General features: G+C 44.7%; 1 protein-coding gene across 2 annotated transcripts; it reads right to left on the reverse strand.

Annotated features, from left to right (window-relative positions):
- Positions 1-3,036: 3,036 nt before the first annotated feature.
- Positions 3,037-15,988, reverse strand: LOC115083875 (oocyte zinc finger protein XlCOF6-like). Of its 2 annotated transcripts, none has more exons than XM_029587928.1 (3): positions 15,693-15,988; positions 15,217-15,301; positions 3,037-6,504 (listed from the first exon to the last, which is right to left on the reverse strand). In XM_029587928.1, exons 1-3 carry the CDS (start codon positions 15,714-15,716, stop codon positions 4,568-4,570), a joined length of 2,046 nt encoding a protein of 681 aa, XP_029443788.1. In that variant the 5' UTR covers positions 15,717-15,988; the 3' UTR covers positions 3,037-4,567. The 2 variants fall into 2 exon arrangements, with proteins under 2 accessions (XP_029443788.1, XP_029443787.1); XM_029587927.1 differs by having other exon boundaries at positions 15,217-15,343.
- Between the last annotated feature and the right edge of the window lie 304 nt (positions 15,989-16,292).

Genomic DNA, 16,292 nt, shown 5'->3' on the forward strand with positions numbered 1-16,292 from the left:
TGTGGGGGCGCCGAGTTGGACATAGTTAGGTCCGGGGTGGTTCCGGATCCCGCTCCTGGCTGTGGGAGGTCTTGATTTCATTCTCCCTGATTCTGTTCGCACTGCTGGCACAGGAGGGATTCTCATTCAGGCTGCGCAGCTCTCAAGTGGCAGCTGGGCAAAGTAAGGGTCCCTTGGCCTTCTTGGATGGAGGAGCCATTGTTTGTGCATGTGTAGGGCTTAAAAACTCGTCCATGCGAGAGTTATGCAAGCGGATGTTCTTAGTTGTGCACGTTGAGAGCGCAGAAGTTATGCGCAGTACGTGCACACAAGTTGTGCGTGCAGGTGGCGGGCTTTGTGTGTGTGGCACAGTTATGCGCACAGTTGTGCATGCGGCCTAATTGTAGGCACAACTGAGATGTGTGCGCAGTTAAGTGTGTATCCCTACGGACAAGCTCAAGTTAGGCGCCTCGGGCTTCTGGCCTGCTCTGCGTGTACCGACGGCGAGGGGGGAAGATGGCACCGACGACCCTGGCGCCCCCCCCCCCCCCGGAGGGTCTCCACGTGTGTGGTCCCTCGCACCAGATCGGGGCCTAGCCAGAGGGAGGCTGCTCAACCCAATTTAAACCTCGTCGGAGGAAGGTCGGTATGGCTGTTCGAGCCTTGGAGACCGGAGACTTAGAAGTAAAGGTCTCGATGCTGAGCGGTCTCCAGCTGCGGGGTAGAGGGAAATACCTTCACCGCCGCGCTTGAATCTGCACCCGCTGCCTTTCAGCCACCCTGGGGGCTACGTCCACGCCGGGAATTGGCCGGCAGACTAAGCTCACCTCTGAGGGATATCGCATCGACCTCAAGAAAGTCTCAACTGGGGAAGGGACCATTTGATTTCACCTCAGGAGAAGCGGGGATCTCTTCTTAAAGGTAAATTTTCTTTCTTCTTTCTTGTAAATGTTACACTATTCTCTTTTGGATAGTGTCCACATCTGCTTAGGAGATGGAGAAATACTGAAGAGCTAAGCATGCTGCACGGGTATATGTAGGCTGACGTCAGCTTTGAAATCTGACTCCATCTCCCATCTGCTATCAGGAGAGCACAAAACCCATTGATCCTGAGTCCATCTGGCTACACACTAGGAAAATTTACATTACTGTGCAAATATATGGAACATTGCCACATGAATTTTAAAACATCTGCTGCAGAATTTGCTAACATCTGCTGCTAGAAACCAGGGGCTCTGCTTATTGTTTGTTTGTTTTTTTAACTCTGGGTGTCAGACTGAACTTAGGTAGTCATTTCCTCTCCAGCTCCACACAGACCTCAGCTGCCAATTCTTCTATCTCCTGGTCTCTCTCTTGCCCTCTCTCTCCACTCACCTTCATGGCATGCCTTCTATTGCTTTTGTCCTCATGTGTTGCATCTTCATCGTTCACGGGAATCTCACCCGATACCTCCTTCAATTGCTCTGGCTCTTCTGCTGCTTCTTTCTGAATCTCTTCTCTTTCATGTCCTGCATCAGCTCTCTGTTATTCTAATATGTTATCACTTACATATGTCTTTTCTTTGATTTTTTTTTAATATTAGATATTTTAAATTTGAATCAGTTGGTTTCTGCTGTAAATAGTAAATTACATGCTTAAATCTCTCAAAAACATGAAACAATTATCAAAAGTATGCAACACATAAAACAAACATTAAATGTTATTTATTAAAACATCAAAAACAATAAAAAAAAATCAGTTAAGTAAAGAAACTTAAAACAATCTTAAGAATTAAGGTACAAATCACCTAAATCCAGATTCCATGCATTAACTGGAGCATTAAACAGATTTACACTGTTTAAATAACCAGTAAGGTGTTTACACTGAGTGACATGTTTAGCCATTCTAACCTCAGCAGAAAGAATATTCTACAATCAAGTGTAGAAAAAAAGAGAAGTCACATTTTCTTGTACAAGCAACGTGAGCCTTCTTCATCAGTGTAACTGCAAGGAAGGCCGTTTGAGATGATTGTAATTTTCTTGCAGGAGCATAAATCACCATGAGTTCCAGAAGATCAGCCGGACCTTGCACACAAAGGGTTTCAAAGGCCAGCAACAAATTATTAAATTGGATGTACCATAAAAAAAAAAAATGAGCAGCCAGTGGAAGTCAAAAAGTAGAGGAGGTGTAAAGCGGCTTCGGAACCTGTTTCTGAGTGAACCCTAGCAGCATTACTCTGAACCAACTGGATTCTGAGACTCGATTTAGCTGGGAGATCAGCCAGTAAACTAATGCAGTATCAAAATGAGACATGATCATCATCCGAACGACTGCTAATAGTATTCCTCCTTCTCCCAGTTTCTGGCGTGCTCTCCTCCTGAGCCTTCTTGATTCAGATAAAGGGTTTGTTGCATAAAAATAACAATAAATTATCTCCTTTTTTTGTCTTCAGGCAACAGCAGAGCCCTTGGTTTCCTGTGGCAGATCTTTCAAGATTCTGCAACAATTATGTGGCAAATTTGCATAGTTTTGCATACATGTGCAATTTAAATAGAATTTTTTTTACTTTATGCAAATAAAGTCATTTTCTGACATTTCTGTGCCCAGTTAATATATTTGATTCCTTATTACAGGAAAAGGTTCTTAGTGATTGGGGCAGGGGAGGAAGGAATCTGGGAATGGGAAGGGAGGAGATGGCAGCGGAGGGAAATGAAGAAGGAATCTTAGGCAGGAGGGGATGAGAGAAGAGATGGAGGAGGACAGAAGAAGAGGGAAGGGAGGATAAGGAAAGGGAATGAGGAGAGGAGGGATGAGGCATGGGGATGGGGAGGTGGGAAAAAAGGGATTATTGGGAATGGTAGTAGAGAGGAGATTGGGATGAAGAAGAGGAGGAAAGATTGCCTGGGATGCAGAATGAAAGCCACAGCCCAATCCCCCCTTTCCCTTATCCCCCTTCCAAAGCCCCTTTGTCTCACTCTCCCTTTTTCACTTCCTCATCCCCATTCCTCAAACCCTCACTCCCAATTCCCTCCCCAAACCCTCACCCCGGTTCCCTCCCTCCCTCCTACCAAACCCCTTACTTACCCTAGTTCACTCCTCTCTCCCACACAAAGCCCTCACTCACCTGGTTCCCCTCAACACAAACCTCTCACTCATCCCAGCTCATTTCCTCCCTCACCCCAGGAACCCTGATTCCCCTGTTCTCCAAACAAACTCCTCACTCACTCTCGTTCCCCTCACAAACTCCTCCCCTCCAGTTCACTCCGTCCCCTCACACAAACCACTTTCCCCAGTTCTCTCCCTCCCACTATCCCCATTCTGTTCTTTCACACAACCCCCGGCTCACCCCCTCCTGACCCCACCCGTATCACCTCGCTTATCAACTCCTATGACCGTGAACAGGAGGAAGAGAAGGGCAGCCTTGCAGCTCCTCCCTTCTCTCCTGCTGCGGCTCGAATGGCTGCTTTGAACCACCTGATGTGATGCAGCCATTCAGGCCCCAACAGGGAACTGGGGGAGGACTGGGATAAGTGAGGGGTTTGTGGAATGGGAAGAAGACGTGAAATGGAGTGAAGGGTTTGTGGGGTTGAACTAGGGTGAGTGAGGGCTTTATCGGGGAGGGAGGACGAGTAAACCACATGGTTCAAAGCAGCCATTCAGGCCTGGCAGGGGAGGAGGGAGGATTCAACAGACACCTGCAAGGCTGCCTCCCTCCTCCTCTTCAGTCATAGGAGCCAGTGAGTAAGGGGATATGGGTGAGAGGACAGATTGCGCTGTCCTTTGCCACCAATGTTACCACTACCACCAATGCTTTTGTTTTGAAAGGGTCCCCAGTCTCCAGTGGTAATTTGGCCAGTTCTGTGGCAAGGGCCCAAGTTTGCAGTCCTTACCACAGAAGCACAATTGTGAGATACTGTTGGCCTGGGGTAACAGTATCCTTTTTAATGCTTTCATTAGCTTCTGTGGTATGTCTCCTTCCTTCTGTACTTCAGTAGTAACAAATGCTTCGTTGACATTTAGTCTAGACATTACACAGTGAGGTCACCACATGAAGGCATGCACCAACACTTGGTGAGAGAAATGTTTCCTCTGATCCACTCAGATATGCACAGCTATTCACAGACATCACTGCAGACCTATCAAAGACATTGCCACAGACCACCTGGGTAGATTTTCTGGTGGTTTGTGACTTCTAAATATTTGTATTGTGCTAGACATTCTTTTAAACAAGCTGGTAACACCCAATAAAACTGGGAATATTTCTGTATCTTTCTGCCTCATCTTCTTGGTCTCTAACTGCACTTCATTCCTGTGTTGATTCTCAAGTGGCATTTGAGCTGTTTCTTATGATGGAAGCTCTTCCCACACTCAGTATAATTACTATTTTATTGAGTGGATTCTCTGATGGATTGTAAGGCATATCTTCCAACTGAAGTTCTTACCATACTGCATGTAAATGGCTTCAAACCTAGGTAGATTATCTGGTGACTTGTGAGCTGCAGTTTCCAAAGAATTTACCAAACTCAGTTCATGTAAAGGGTTTCACTCCTTATGCATTCTCTGATGCATAAGGAGTGAAACCATTCACTGACTGAAGGATTTTCCATACTCAGCATAGGTAAATGGTTTCAGTCCTATGTAGATTTTCTGATGGTATGTACACTGTGTCTTCTGATTTTCCATACTCAGCACATGTAAATGGTTTAATTCCAGGGCAGATGATTTTATGGACTGTGAGCAGTTTCTTTGAACTGAATCTCTCATCACATTCAGGATATGTAAATGTTTTCATTCCTGTGTGTACTTTCTGATGGCTTATGAGGTTGGTCTTCTGAGTGAAACCTTTTCCACACTGACTACATGTAAATGGTTTCATACCTGTGTGGAGAGCCTGATGACTTGTGAGATGTCCCTTTTGTCTGAAACTTTTACCACACTGAATACAAGTAAATGGTTTCACTCCTGTATGGATTCTCTGGTGAAGTGTGAGGCGTGTTTTCTGATTGAAGCCCTTACCACACTCAGAACATGTAAATGGTTTCAAACCTGTGTGCATTATCTGGTGGCTTGTGAGCTGTGTTTTCCAACCAAAGCACTTACCACAGTCATTACATGTAAATGGTTTCTCACCCGTGTGGCATCTCTGATGACTTGTAAGGTATGCCTTCTGATTGAATGATTTTCCACATTCAGCACAGGTAAATGGTTTCACTCCTGTATGGATTTTCTGATGGTATGTAAGCTGTGTCTTCTGACTGAAATATTTTCCACACTCAGCACATGTAAATGGTTTAATTCCAGTGTGAGTTATTTTATGGACTGTAAGCAATTTCTTTGAACTGAAGCTCTCATCACACTCAGTACATGAAAATGGTTTAACTCCTGTGTGGACTCTATAATGGCTTGTGAGGTTGGTCTTTCGACTGAAGCTTTTTCCACACTCAGTACATGAAAATGGTTTTAATCCTGTGTGAACACTCTGATGGCTTGTGAGGCTGGTCTTCCATTTGAAACCTTTTCCACACTCAGTACATGTAAAGTTTTTCACCCCTGTGTGGACTCTCTGATGGCTTTTGAGGTTAGTATTCCGATTGAAACCTTTTCCACACTCTGTACATGTAAATGGCTTCTCTCCTGTGTGGATTCTTTGGTGCTGTTTGAGCCTTTCCTTCATTCTGAAGCTTTTACCACATTCAGAACATGTAAACTGTCTCTCTCCATTATGGGTTTTCTGATGTGCAAAGTCTGCCTTCCTACTGAAGCATGTTTCAGAATTAGTAGAAGAGAATGGTCTCTCTCCAATACTGGTTTTGTTCTGTCTTGAAGAGACTTTCCACTGACAGAAGTTTTTATTATAGTGATTTCTTGTAATTTGTTTCTTTCCTTGTTGCAGTTTTTGGTGTCTTGCAAAGTTTCCTTTCTGATTTAATTTTTTGTCACAATCAGTAGATGAAAATACTCTCTCAGTGTAATTTTTCTGGTATTTTGTGAGGTTTACTTCATTAAGAAAGCTTTTCCCATATTCTGTACTTGTACATAGTCTCTCTCCTTTGCTAATTTTCTGGTGATCCAATAGTTCTCTTTTACTTCTGAAAGCTCTTCCACACTCATAACATGTAAAAAGTTTCCCTCCTGTCCTGGTTTTCTTTTTTTCCCATAGTTCTCCCTTCTGACTGAAAGTTTCCCCATAGTCTGTAGATGTAAATGGTTTCTTTTTCACGTAAGATCTCTGCTCTTTCTTCAGAGTTACTGGATCTCTGAGGAATATCCCACATACATCACATAAACATCTTTCATCTGTTTTCTGGTTTCTCTGCTCTTCCCCTGTAAGTGTGATATTTTTGGCACTTTGCTCACATGGAACTAAGTCATCTGTTGAATTTCTTTGCATATTTTCTTCGATATATTGTTTTCTGCAATTTTTTCCCCAGTCAGAAATATAAGAAGTATTCTTTTCATCTCTTTCCAATACCTTGTTTTCTTCTGGATTCTCACTGATCTCCCAGGGATGTGTTCCTGTATTATATTTGCTGGGATCAACTATTTCTAGATTTAAAAAAAGTAAACAACAATAGGCATTATATTGAAGGAGGACAACAGTTTAATGAGTTCTTAGCATTTGTTTTTTCTTATTCTGTTTCTGCTGTTCTCCAGAAGAAGGGGCATACAAAACATTTAAGAATATCCTGCCAAAACATTGTATCATGTCTTCTTGTATGTGAAAGAAAAACAATTATGTATCCTGTCCCTGTCTCTGGTGACTTTCTCTGAATGTAACTTGCCTTGAGCTATCAATGAATAGGCGTGAGCTAAATGTAAATATGGTGGACAATTTTCAAACCTACTCACTAAATATAAGGGGCCAATATTCAGCTGCAGAGCAGCTAGTCAAGTTAGCCAGATATAGCTATCTGGCTAACTTAATGGGGATAGTCAGCAGTGCGGTACACCTGGCTATCTTAAGGTGAGCCAGATAGTGAAATCCTTAAAGGCTTGTCTCATAAGAAAGACCATTTATCCTGATCCATATCATAATTAATGTCCAGTTCCCAAGATGTGTGTGTCCCCACAACAAACTCTTTTACCACAAATTTGTAATGTCAAAATTTACAAACACTAGTGCCGATGAAATCTTCACACAAATTTCTCTGCATTCAGACTTGTCACAACGAACTGCTCTGATGAGTTGGCTGTCAAGACTACATTGCTTCAGGTGCACCCATATATAATTTTGCGATCAGGTAGAGAAGAGACAGATCTAAGTTCAACAAAAGTCATAAGACGCCCATCCTTCAAAACATATTCCTTAGGTTTGCTAATGGGCCAATTAATTACTGAGCTGTTTACCTTAAATATAGGATTCAAACATAAAGGCAAATAAGTCAACAGCCATTTAACCTCAACCATCAATTCTAGTTTTCTAAAGGTCTCTACTGTAGACAATAATATTGGCTGGCTCTTGATGTGGTTTGTAGGGACTGTGATAGGTTCTAAAATCAATAGATACATTGATGCCAAATCTTGCACTATCAGAAATCAGCAGGAAGAATCCTCCAGGGCATAGTTTACAATGCATCAGCAAGCCTGAAGCAGAATGGTAATAAATAAAATCAGGAAATTTAACCTCGTCACAAGTGTGATATTATGAATAACACTGTGAGATCAAGATACCGAGAGGTAGAACTGAAGTCTTCAACCAGCAAACAAACTGACTGGCCAAAACTATAGCATAGAGAGGTACCAGATTAAAATAGTGTTGGCAATGCAATTTATGGACAACTGTCCAATTGGATGAGTTGAGATCCAAAGACAATGCAATGGAACAACTGAGTATGGTAGGGCCCTTGTGAAAATCTGTCTAGGGAGAAGCGACCAAGAGTAGAAACATATCCAGCGTTTAAACTTCCCAAAGGAATTGTGGGAAGAATTTCAGAAGCTATATGGGCAGCAAGAGAGTAAATATCCTATAATTCAGATGAGGGACTAGTTAGATTCAGAAAAGTTGAGTAAGCATGCTAGTATAGATCCTTCCTTGGTAAAATAAATCATGCAGCAACAGATGGGTTTCACATTGATTTCTTCAAAAGATTCTTGGCAGAACTGATTCTCCCTTTCTTTTAGACTTGTTCAGTTCTTTAGTTATGGAGACTTCTCAGCCTCTCTTATTTATAAAAAGGGTAAAAACAGCTTGGAGTGCAGTTCATGTCATCCCATTTCCCTGATTAATTTGGACCTGGCCAAGGTGTTGCAGCTTAGACTAAATGGTCATGTCCGCGTTGATTAAAAATGATCAAAACGCGCTTTATTAAGGGGAGGGCATCTAAAGCTAATACCAGATGATTTTTTTTTTTTAACATTTTGCATACAGTGAAGTAAGGAGGCTTTCCTAGGATCATTGTCATTGGATGCTGCCAAAGCCTTTGATAGGCTAAACTGGCCATTTCTGTTTGAAGTTTTAGTTCGTTATGGGCCTGATTTTCAAAAGCATTTACATTCTTAAAACTGGGATGCATAAATGCACTTTACTCTCATTAAGTGGCTTTTGGATTGTCTATAGGGTTTTACCCATGTTATGTGCACATAGTGTAGGTAAATGGCTTTTAAAAATTGCTACAAAAATACGCTACATTTACGTGTACAACTCCTTTGAAAATTCACCTATCTGGTTTTCTAGAAAGGCTCATGGCATTGGTCAAAGCACTGTATCCTAGGTTTAATGTACATTTATTGGTCAATGGTTCTCTGTCCCCTTATTTTGATATATTATACGGCACTCATCACGGTTGCCCACTCTCTCCTTTATTATTTGATTTGGCCATTGAATTGGTGGAAAGGGCGATAGGGGACTCACTAAAGATGGTCATGGATGAGAGTCCTTGGGGTGTGACGTGGTTGATGCAGCAATAATGGGTGAAGCTACTAAGCCCATGCCGACAGCTGGTGGGCGCACTTTTACTGAGACTGGAGCTGGGGGCTTCACCTGTACCAGTCCCGTTCCCCACAGGGTTCCAGAGGCCAGCAGGGCTTAGGCGAGTGTCCTTTAGAGAGTGGTCAGACGGTGCCAGTGGTCAGGGTTGGCCTTAAGAAGACAGGATCCAGGAACTAGTCAAGGTCGGGGCAGGCAGCAAGATATCAGGGTCCAGGCCCATATCAGGGCAGGCAGAGTGCAAGGAGATGCCAGTGTCCGTCGCAGAGGTCAGAACCGTGAGGGAGAAGTTAGGATCCAAAGCAGAGGTCAGTACCGCGAGTCAGGCGGAGACCATGGACAGGGCAAAACAAAGTGCTGGGCGAGACACAAGCAGAACAACCGAGCCAGGGCAGTGCAAGGCGAGGCAAGGAGGCAGTAGCAACATGCACTGCAATGCAGGAGGACCTGCAGTGCAGGATTAAATAGCCGGGCCACTGATGTCATCAAGGAGAGTCTTGGACATGTCAGCGGTGTGGAGAGCTGGAGGTGGTTGCCGGCTGTTCTGCGCCTGGCCAAAATATTACAAAGACCGGGGGAATTCGTGTTGGGGGGAGTTGAGTTTAAGATCTCCCGCTACGTGGATGGTCCTCCTGTAATGTAATCACAGTCCGCTTGTGATATAACTACTCTGAATAATTTTGTACCATCTGCAGATTTAATAACCTCATTCGTCCTATTCCTTTCCAGATCATTTATAAATATATTGAAAAGCACCGGTCCAAGTACAGATCCCTGAGGCACTCCACTGTTTACCCTTTTCCACTGAGAAAATTGACCATTAAATCCTACGCTCTGTTTCCTGTCTTTTAACCAGTTTCTAATCCATGAAAGGACATTGCCTCCTATCCCATGACTTTTTAGTTTCCTTAGAAGCCTCTCATGAGGGACTTTGTTAAATGCCTTCTGAAAATCCAAATACACCACATCTACCGGTTCACCTTTATCCACATGCTTATTAACTCCTTCAAAAAAATGAAGCAGATTTGTTAGGCAAGACTTCCCTTGGGTAAATCCATGTTGACTGTGTTCCATTAAACCATGTCTTTATATATGCTCTACGATTTTGATCTTGAGAATAGTTTCCACTATTTTTCCCAGCACTGAAGTCAGGCTCACTGGTCTATAGTTATCCGGATTGCCCCTGGAGCCTTTTTTAAATATTGGGTTACATTGGCCACCCTCCAGTCTTCAGGTACAATGGATGATTTTAATGAAAGGTTACAAATTGTAACCTCCCTTTATCCTCGACACCCAGCCACCACCCTACCCCCCCCCCTTTTTCCCCCTTTTTTCCCCTGCCCTCCACACCCCCTACATACCTTTGAAGAAACCCTTCCCAGTAAATACCTCCTGTTTCAATTGTTCCATATTCCTATTTAATCAAGTGATTCCTGTACATTAGTCATCTGTACATAGTATTCCTCTTTATTCCCTCCCTTTACCTCTGTTAACTATACCTCTCCCCCCTTCCCCCCCTTATCCCCCTTTCCCACCCACCTCCTACCCCTTCCCTTCCCTCCCTCCCCTCGCCCTGCCCCCCAGCCTATCCTCCCCCCCTTTCTCCCCCCCCTACCCCCCTCAAATCTCTATTCCTTGGTTCCATTTATTGTTTATTTTGTTGTATTTGGTTTTGGTTTGTTTTTTGCTCTTGCGTTAGTATTTTCATACTGTTTTATTGTCATATTGTTATACTGTATCTCCCACCTGAGTTCATTGTAAACCGGCATGATGTGCTTCACGAATGTCGGTAAATAAAAGTTAATAAATAAAATAAATAAATAAATAATAGATCAGAAATTTCATTTTTTAGTTCCTTGAGAACCCTAGGATGCATACCATCCGGTCCAGGTGATTTGCTACTCTTTAGTTTGTCAATCTGGCCTACTACATCTTCCAGGTTCACAGTGATTTCGTTCAGTTCATCTGACTCACCACCCCTGAAAACCATCTCCAGAACTGGTATCTCCCCAACATCCTCATTAGTAAACACGGAAGCAAAGAATTTATTTAGTCTTTCTGCAATGGCCTTATCTTCCCTAAGAGCCCCTTTAACCCCTTGGTCATCTAATGGTCCAACAGACTCCCTCACAGGTTTCTTGCTTCGGATATATTTTAAAAAGTTTTTATTATGATTTTTTGCATCTATGGCCAACTTCATTTCAAATTCTCTCTTCGCCTGTCTTATCAATGTTTTACACTTACCTTGACAATGCTTATGTTTTATCCTATTTTCTTCAGATGGATCCTTCTTCCAATTTTTTGAAGGATGATTTTTTGGCTAAAATAGCCTCTTTCACCTCACCTTTTAACCATGACAGTAATCATTTTGCCTTCTTTCCACCTTTCTTTATGTGTGGAATACATATGGACTGCGCCTCTAGGATTGCATTTTTAAACAATGGCCAAGCCTGTTGAACACTTAACCTTTGCAGCTGCACCTTCAGGTTTTTTCTAACTATTTTCCTCATTTTATCAAAGTTTCCCTTTTGAAAGTTTAGTGTTAGAGCTGTAGATTTACTTATTGTCCCCCTTCCAGTTATTAGTTTAAAATTTGATCATGTTATGATCACTGTTGCCAAGTGGCTCCACCACCGTTACCTCTCTCACCAAATCCTGCGTTCTACTAAGAATTAAATCTAAAATAGCTCCCTCTCTTGTTGGTTCCTGAACCAATTGCTCCATGAAGCAGTCATTTATTACATCCAGGAACTTTATGTCTCTAGCAAGTCCTGATGTTACATTTACCCAGTCAATATTGGGGTAATTGAAATCTCCCATTATTATTACACTGCCAAATTGGTTTGCTTCCCTGATTTCTCTTAGCATTTCATCATCTGTCTGACCATTTTGTCCAGGTGGACGGTAGTATACTCCTATCATTATACTCTAACCCAACACACATGGGATTCCTACCCATATAGATTCTACGGAGCATTTAGCTCTTGTATGATCTTTATCCTGTTGGACTCTATACCCTCCCGGACATAAAGTGCCATACCCCCACCAAATTGATCCTCCCTATCATTGCGATATAATTTGTACCCCGATATAGCACTGTCCCATTGGTTATCCTCCTTCCACCAAGTCTCTGTGATGCCAATTATGTCAATCTCATCATTTGCTGCTATACACTCTAACTCTCCCATCTTACTACTTAGACTTCTGGCATTGGCATACAGGCATTTCAAAGTGTGGTTTTTGCTTGTTTTAACAACCTGCTTTTCAGTTGTTTGGGATAATTCGGAAATCATTAGCTTCGGTGATTTTTTACATGTAGGCACATGGACTATGTTTGCCTTTATTGGAACGTCTCTGTTGGGATGCCCTAACTCTCCTGTTTCATTAGTATCCTTCAAGGATACATTTCTCCGAACCATGCATTGCTGAGTGACTGTCGCCTTTCCTCCTTGTTCGAGTTTAAAGGGGGAAAGCCGACAGTCACTCAACAGTACTGTCTCTCATACCTTCCTGCTCTCTCACCCTCCCCGACACACATTCTCTCTCACCGGCATGCCGCAGGACCCACGCAGTTCGCAGCGAAGATGAAGGCCGGGCGCGCCATTCGCGGCACACGGGGGCCTAGCATTTTTACCTTCAGCAGAAAATAGCAGCGGAGACCCTGGCATGCCTCGAACGGAGCGCGTCCCACAGCACACGCTTCTTTCGCGGTGAAGATGAAGGCCCGGGCACGCTGATCGTGGCACACGGGGGCCTTCCCTTTTCACTGCGAACGGTGCGCCAGGCCTTCATCAACACCGCGAATGGAGTGTGTGCCACGGGACGCGCTCCGGTCGCGGCATGCCGGGGTCTCCGCTGCTATATTCTGCCTGTCCCGCGATGGCTGCTGTCCTTCGTACCTGTGGCGTGTTTGAGCCTCCAAGGCGGCCAGGGAGCTGCCTGCACCATCTATCGGCGGGCTGGGGAACATGCGTGAGCACTGATGGACACACTACCAAGCCCGATATATTATAGCGCCATCTATCGGCGGGCTGGGGAACATGCGTGAGCACTGATGGACACACTACCAAGCCCGATATATTATAGCGCCATCTATCGGCGGGCTGGGGAACATGCGTGAGCACTGATGGACACACTACCAAGCCCGATATATTATGGATTGGAATTCTTGGGTATGGTCCCTGTCTCACATTCTGGCAGGGGAAACTGCTAAGGGACCCTGGGCCTGCTCAGGGATTGGGCTGATCTGGTTCCACAACTGCCATCACCAAATGTAAAATCCTTTAAATCAGCACTGTAAACCTTCCTATAACTCCCACTGACACAGCCACATGACATCAATTCTACCCTCACTGTAACCCCCACTGACACAGCCCCGTGCGACATCCATTCTATCCTCACTATAACCCCCCTGACACAGCCCCGTGCGACATCCATTCTATCCTCACTATAACCCCCCTGACACAGCCCCGTGCGACATCCATTCTATCCTCACTATAACCCCCCTGACACAGCCCCGTGTGACATCCATTTTACCCTCTCTATAACCCCCCGACACAGCCCCGTGTGACATCCATTCTACCCTCTCTATAACCCCCCAACACAGCCCCGTGTGACATCCATTCTACCCTCTCTATAACCCCCCGACACAGCCCCGTGTGACATCCATTCTACCCTCTCTATAACCCCCCGACACAGCCCCCGTGTGACATCCATTCTACCCTGTCTATAACCCCCCTGACACAGCCCCGTGTGACATCCATTTTACCCTCTCTATAACCCCCCGACACAGCCCCGTGCGACATCCATCCTACCCTCACTATAACCCCCCTGACACAGCCCCGTGTGACATCCATTCTACCCTCACTATAACCCCCCTGACACAGCCCCGTGTGACATCCATTCTACCCTCTCTATAACCCCCCCGACACAGCCCCGTGTGATATCCATTCTACCCTCTCTATAAACCCCCCTGACACAGCCCCGTGTGACATCATTCTACCCTCACTATAACCCCCTGACACAGCCCCATGTGACATCCATTCTACCCTCACTATAACCCCCCTGACACAGCCCCGTGTGACATCCATTCTACTCTCACTATAACCCCCTGACACAGCCCCGTGTGACATCCATTCTACCCTCACTATAACCCCCCCGACACAGCCCCATGTGACATCCATTCTACCCTCACTATAACCCCCACTGACACAGCCCCGTGACATCCATTCTACCCTCACTAGAACCCCCTGACACAGCCCCATGTGACACCCATTCTACCCTCACTATAACCCCCCGACACAGCCCCGTGTGACACCCATTATACCCTCACTGTAACCCCTGACACAGCCCCGTGTAACATCCATTCTCCCCTCACTATAACCTCACTGACACAGCCCCATGTGACATCCATTCTACCCTCACTATAACCCCCACTGACACAGCCCCGTGACATCCATTCTACCCTCACTAGAACCCCCTGACACAGCCCCGTGTGACACCCATTCTACCCTCACTATAACCCCGACACAGCCCCGTGAGACATCCATTCTACCCTCACTATAACCCACTGATACAGCCCTGTGTGACCTCCATTCTACCCTCACTATTACCCCCTGACACAGCCCCGTATGACCTCCATTCTACCCTCATTATAACCCCCTGACACAGCCCAGTGCGACATACATTCTACCCTCCCTATAACCCCCTGACACAGCCCCGTGTGACATCCATTCTACCCTCACTATAATCCATAGTCTCCTCTTTCTCCACTGCAATCTAGTCAAAATTCAGCTGTACAACTTCTCTCTCATCAGTGTTGCTATGACCATGTAACCCCTCTTCTCAAGTTGCTATATTATTTCCCTGTCTCATTTCCACATAACATTCAAGCTTCTATTATTCACCTTTAAATATATTCACTCTGCAGTTCCACATTACCTATCTTCTCTCTCTCTCAACACCCTTCCTCATGAAGTCTGTTGATTCGGCTCTTATCTGTATCCTTCTCCTTCAGTGCAAACTCCCAACCCCATGCATTCCATATGCCTGGAATAAAATTCCTGAGTTGGTGCATCAGGTTCCCTCTCTAGCAGTGTTCTAATCCAGTTTATACACTCACCTTTTTCAAACTGGTTTTAAATCCTAAGTGCTTCTCTATGATACATTTCTTTTACATGTTTTTTGTCATGTACATTTATCTTGACCAGATTGTAAACTCCATGGAGCAGGGAATGTCTTTTATGTGTGTCTGCACTGCACATGTCATGTAGCACTTTATAAATGGTAAATAGTAGTAGTAGTCATCCAATAAAAATTAAAAATTCTCTTACCCAGTGAGATCAAGGTCTCAAAATTTTCCTTCATCACATCCTTGTAAAGTTCCTTCTGCCATTCTTCTAAATCCTCCCACTCCTCCTGGGAGAAACAGACAATGATATCTTCAAAGGTTACTGGGACCTGAAATACAAGCCAGAAACACACTCAAAACCTTCTGCTTCATGATCATTATCAGACTTAGGCCAGGAAGAGAGAATGTGTATATAATTTAGAGTTACATAAAACAGTTCCGGTTCAGAATTATAGCAATGGGAAACCAGTTAAACCCAGAACCAAGGTCACACAACCTATGGTGGCTAGACTCCTGATCTCTTCCTTTATACTCAGGAGAGTGCCAAAGTGCCTTTTATGCAGTGCAGGTCTGCTCCGGGTTGCTATTAAAGTCAGGGCTGACTCTACACTGTCCTAAGTTAGAAAGCTGCAGCAGGATTTGTACAGAGAGGGCAGGAAGTTGGGGGCAATCTCCTACCTGAGCAGAAGCTCCTGCAGGCATTTTCCTCGGGTTTGCCTCTTGCAGAGCAGCTCTAGGGGCTGTTACGAAGGCAGGAGGAGGGAGGCAAAAGCAGAAGCTGAGATTTGTGGCCGGAGATGTCTATTTCAGCTGCAGCTTTTATTCTGCAAATGAAAGAAGAAAAAAAACCCTCTTTGGGTCTCTTCATTTCCAGCACAGGGGAGCCTCTCCTCATCCAACTGGATACAGATTGATAGCATCACACATAGGTGGGCAGATCCTTGTATTGTCACGGATGATGACATCACACATGGGCGGGCAGAGCCTTACACTGTCACGGGGTGATGACATCACGCAGGGGTGGACAGATCCTTGTATTGTCACGGATGATGACATCACACATGGGCGGGCAGAGCCTTACTCTGTCACGGAGTGATGACATCACGCAGGGGTGGACAGATCCTTGTATTGTCACGGATGATGACATCACACATGGGCGGGCAGAGCCTTACACTGTCACGGAGTGATGACATCACGCAGGGGTGGACAGATCCTTGTACTGTCACGGAATGATGACATCACACACGGGCGGGCAGAGCCTTCCACTGTCACGGAGTG

Source organism: Rhinatrema bivittatum, chromosome 2 (genome assembly GCF_901001135.1).
Source record: "Rhinatrema bivittatum chromosome 2, aRhiBiv1.1, whole genome shotgun sequence".
Classification (NCBI taxonomy): domain Eukaryota; kingdom Metazoa; phylum Chordata; class Amphibia; order Gymnophiona; family Rhinatrematidae; genus Rhinatrema; species Rhinatrema bivittatum.

Bases quoted from the DNA above. Each gene is read 5' to 3' on its own strand.
- LOC115083875 (XM_029587927.1), bottom strand. From the start codon at position 15,716: ATGCCTGCAGGAGCTTCTGCTCAG. The intron at 15,344-15,692 runs GTAGGAGATTGC...CTTGTATTTCAG, and splicing joins CTGCAGGAGCTTCTGCTCAG to GTCCCAGTAACCTTTGAAGA. The intron at 6,505-15,216 runs GTAAGAGAATTT...TTTTAAATCTAG, and splicing joins TGAGACCTTGATCTCACTGG to AAATAGTTGATCCCAGCAAA.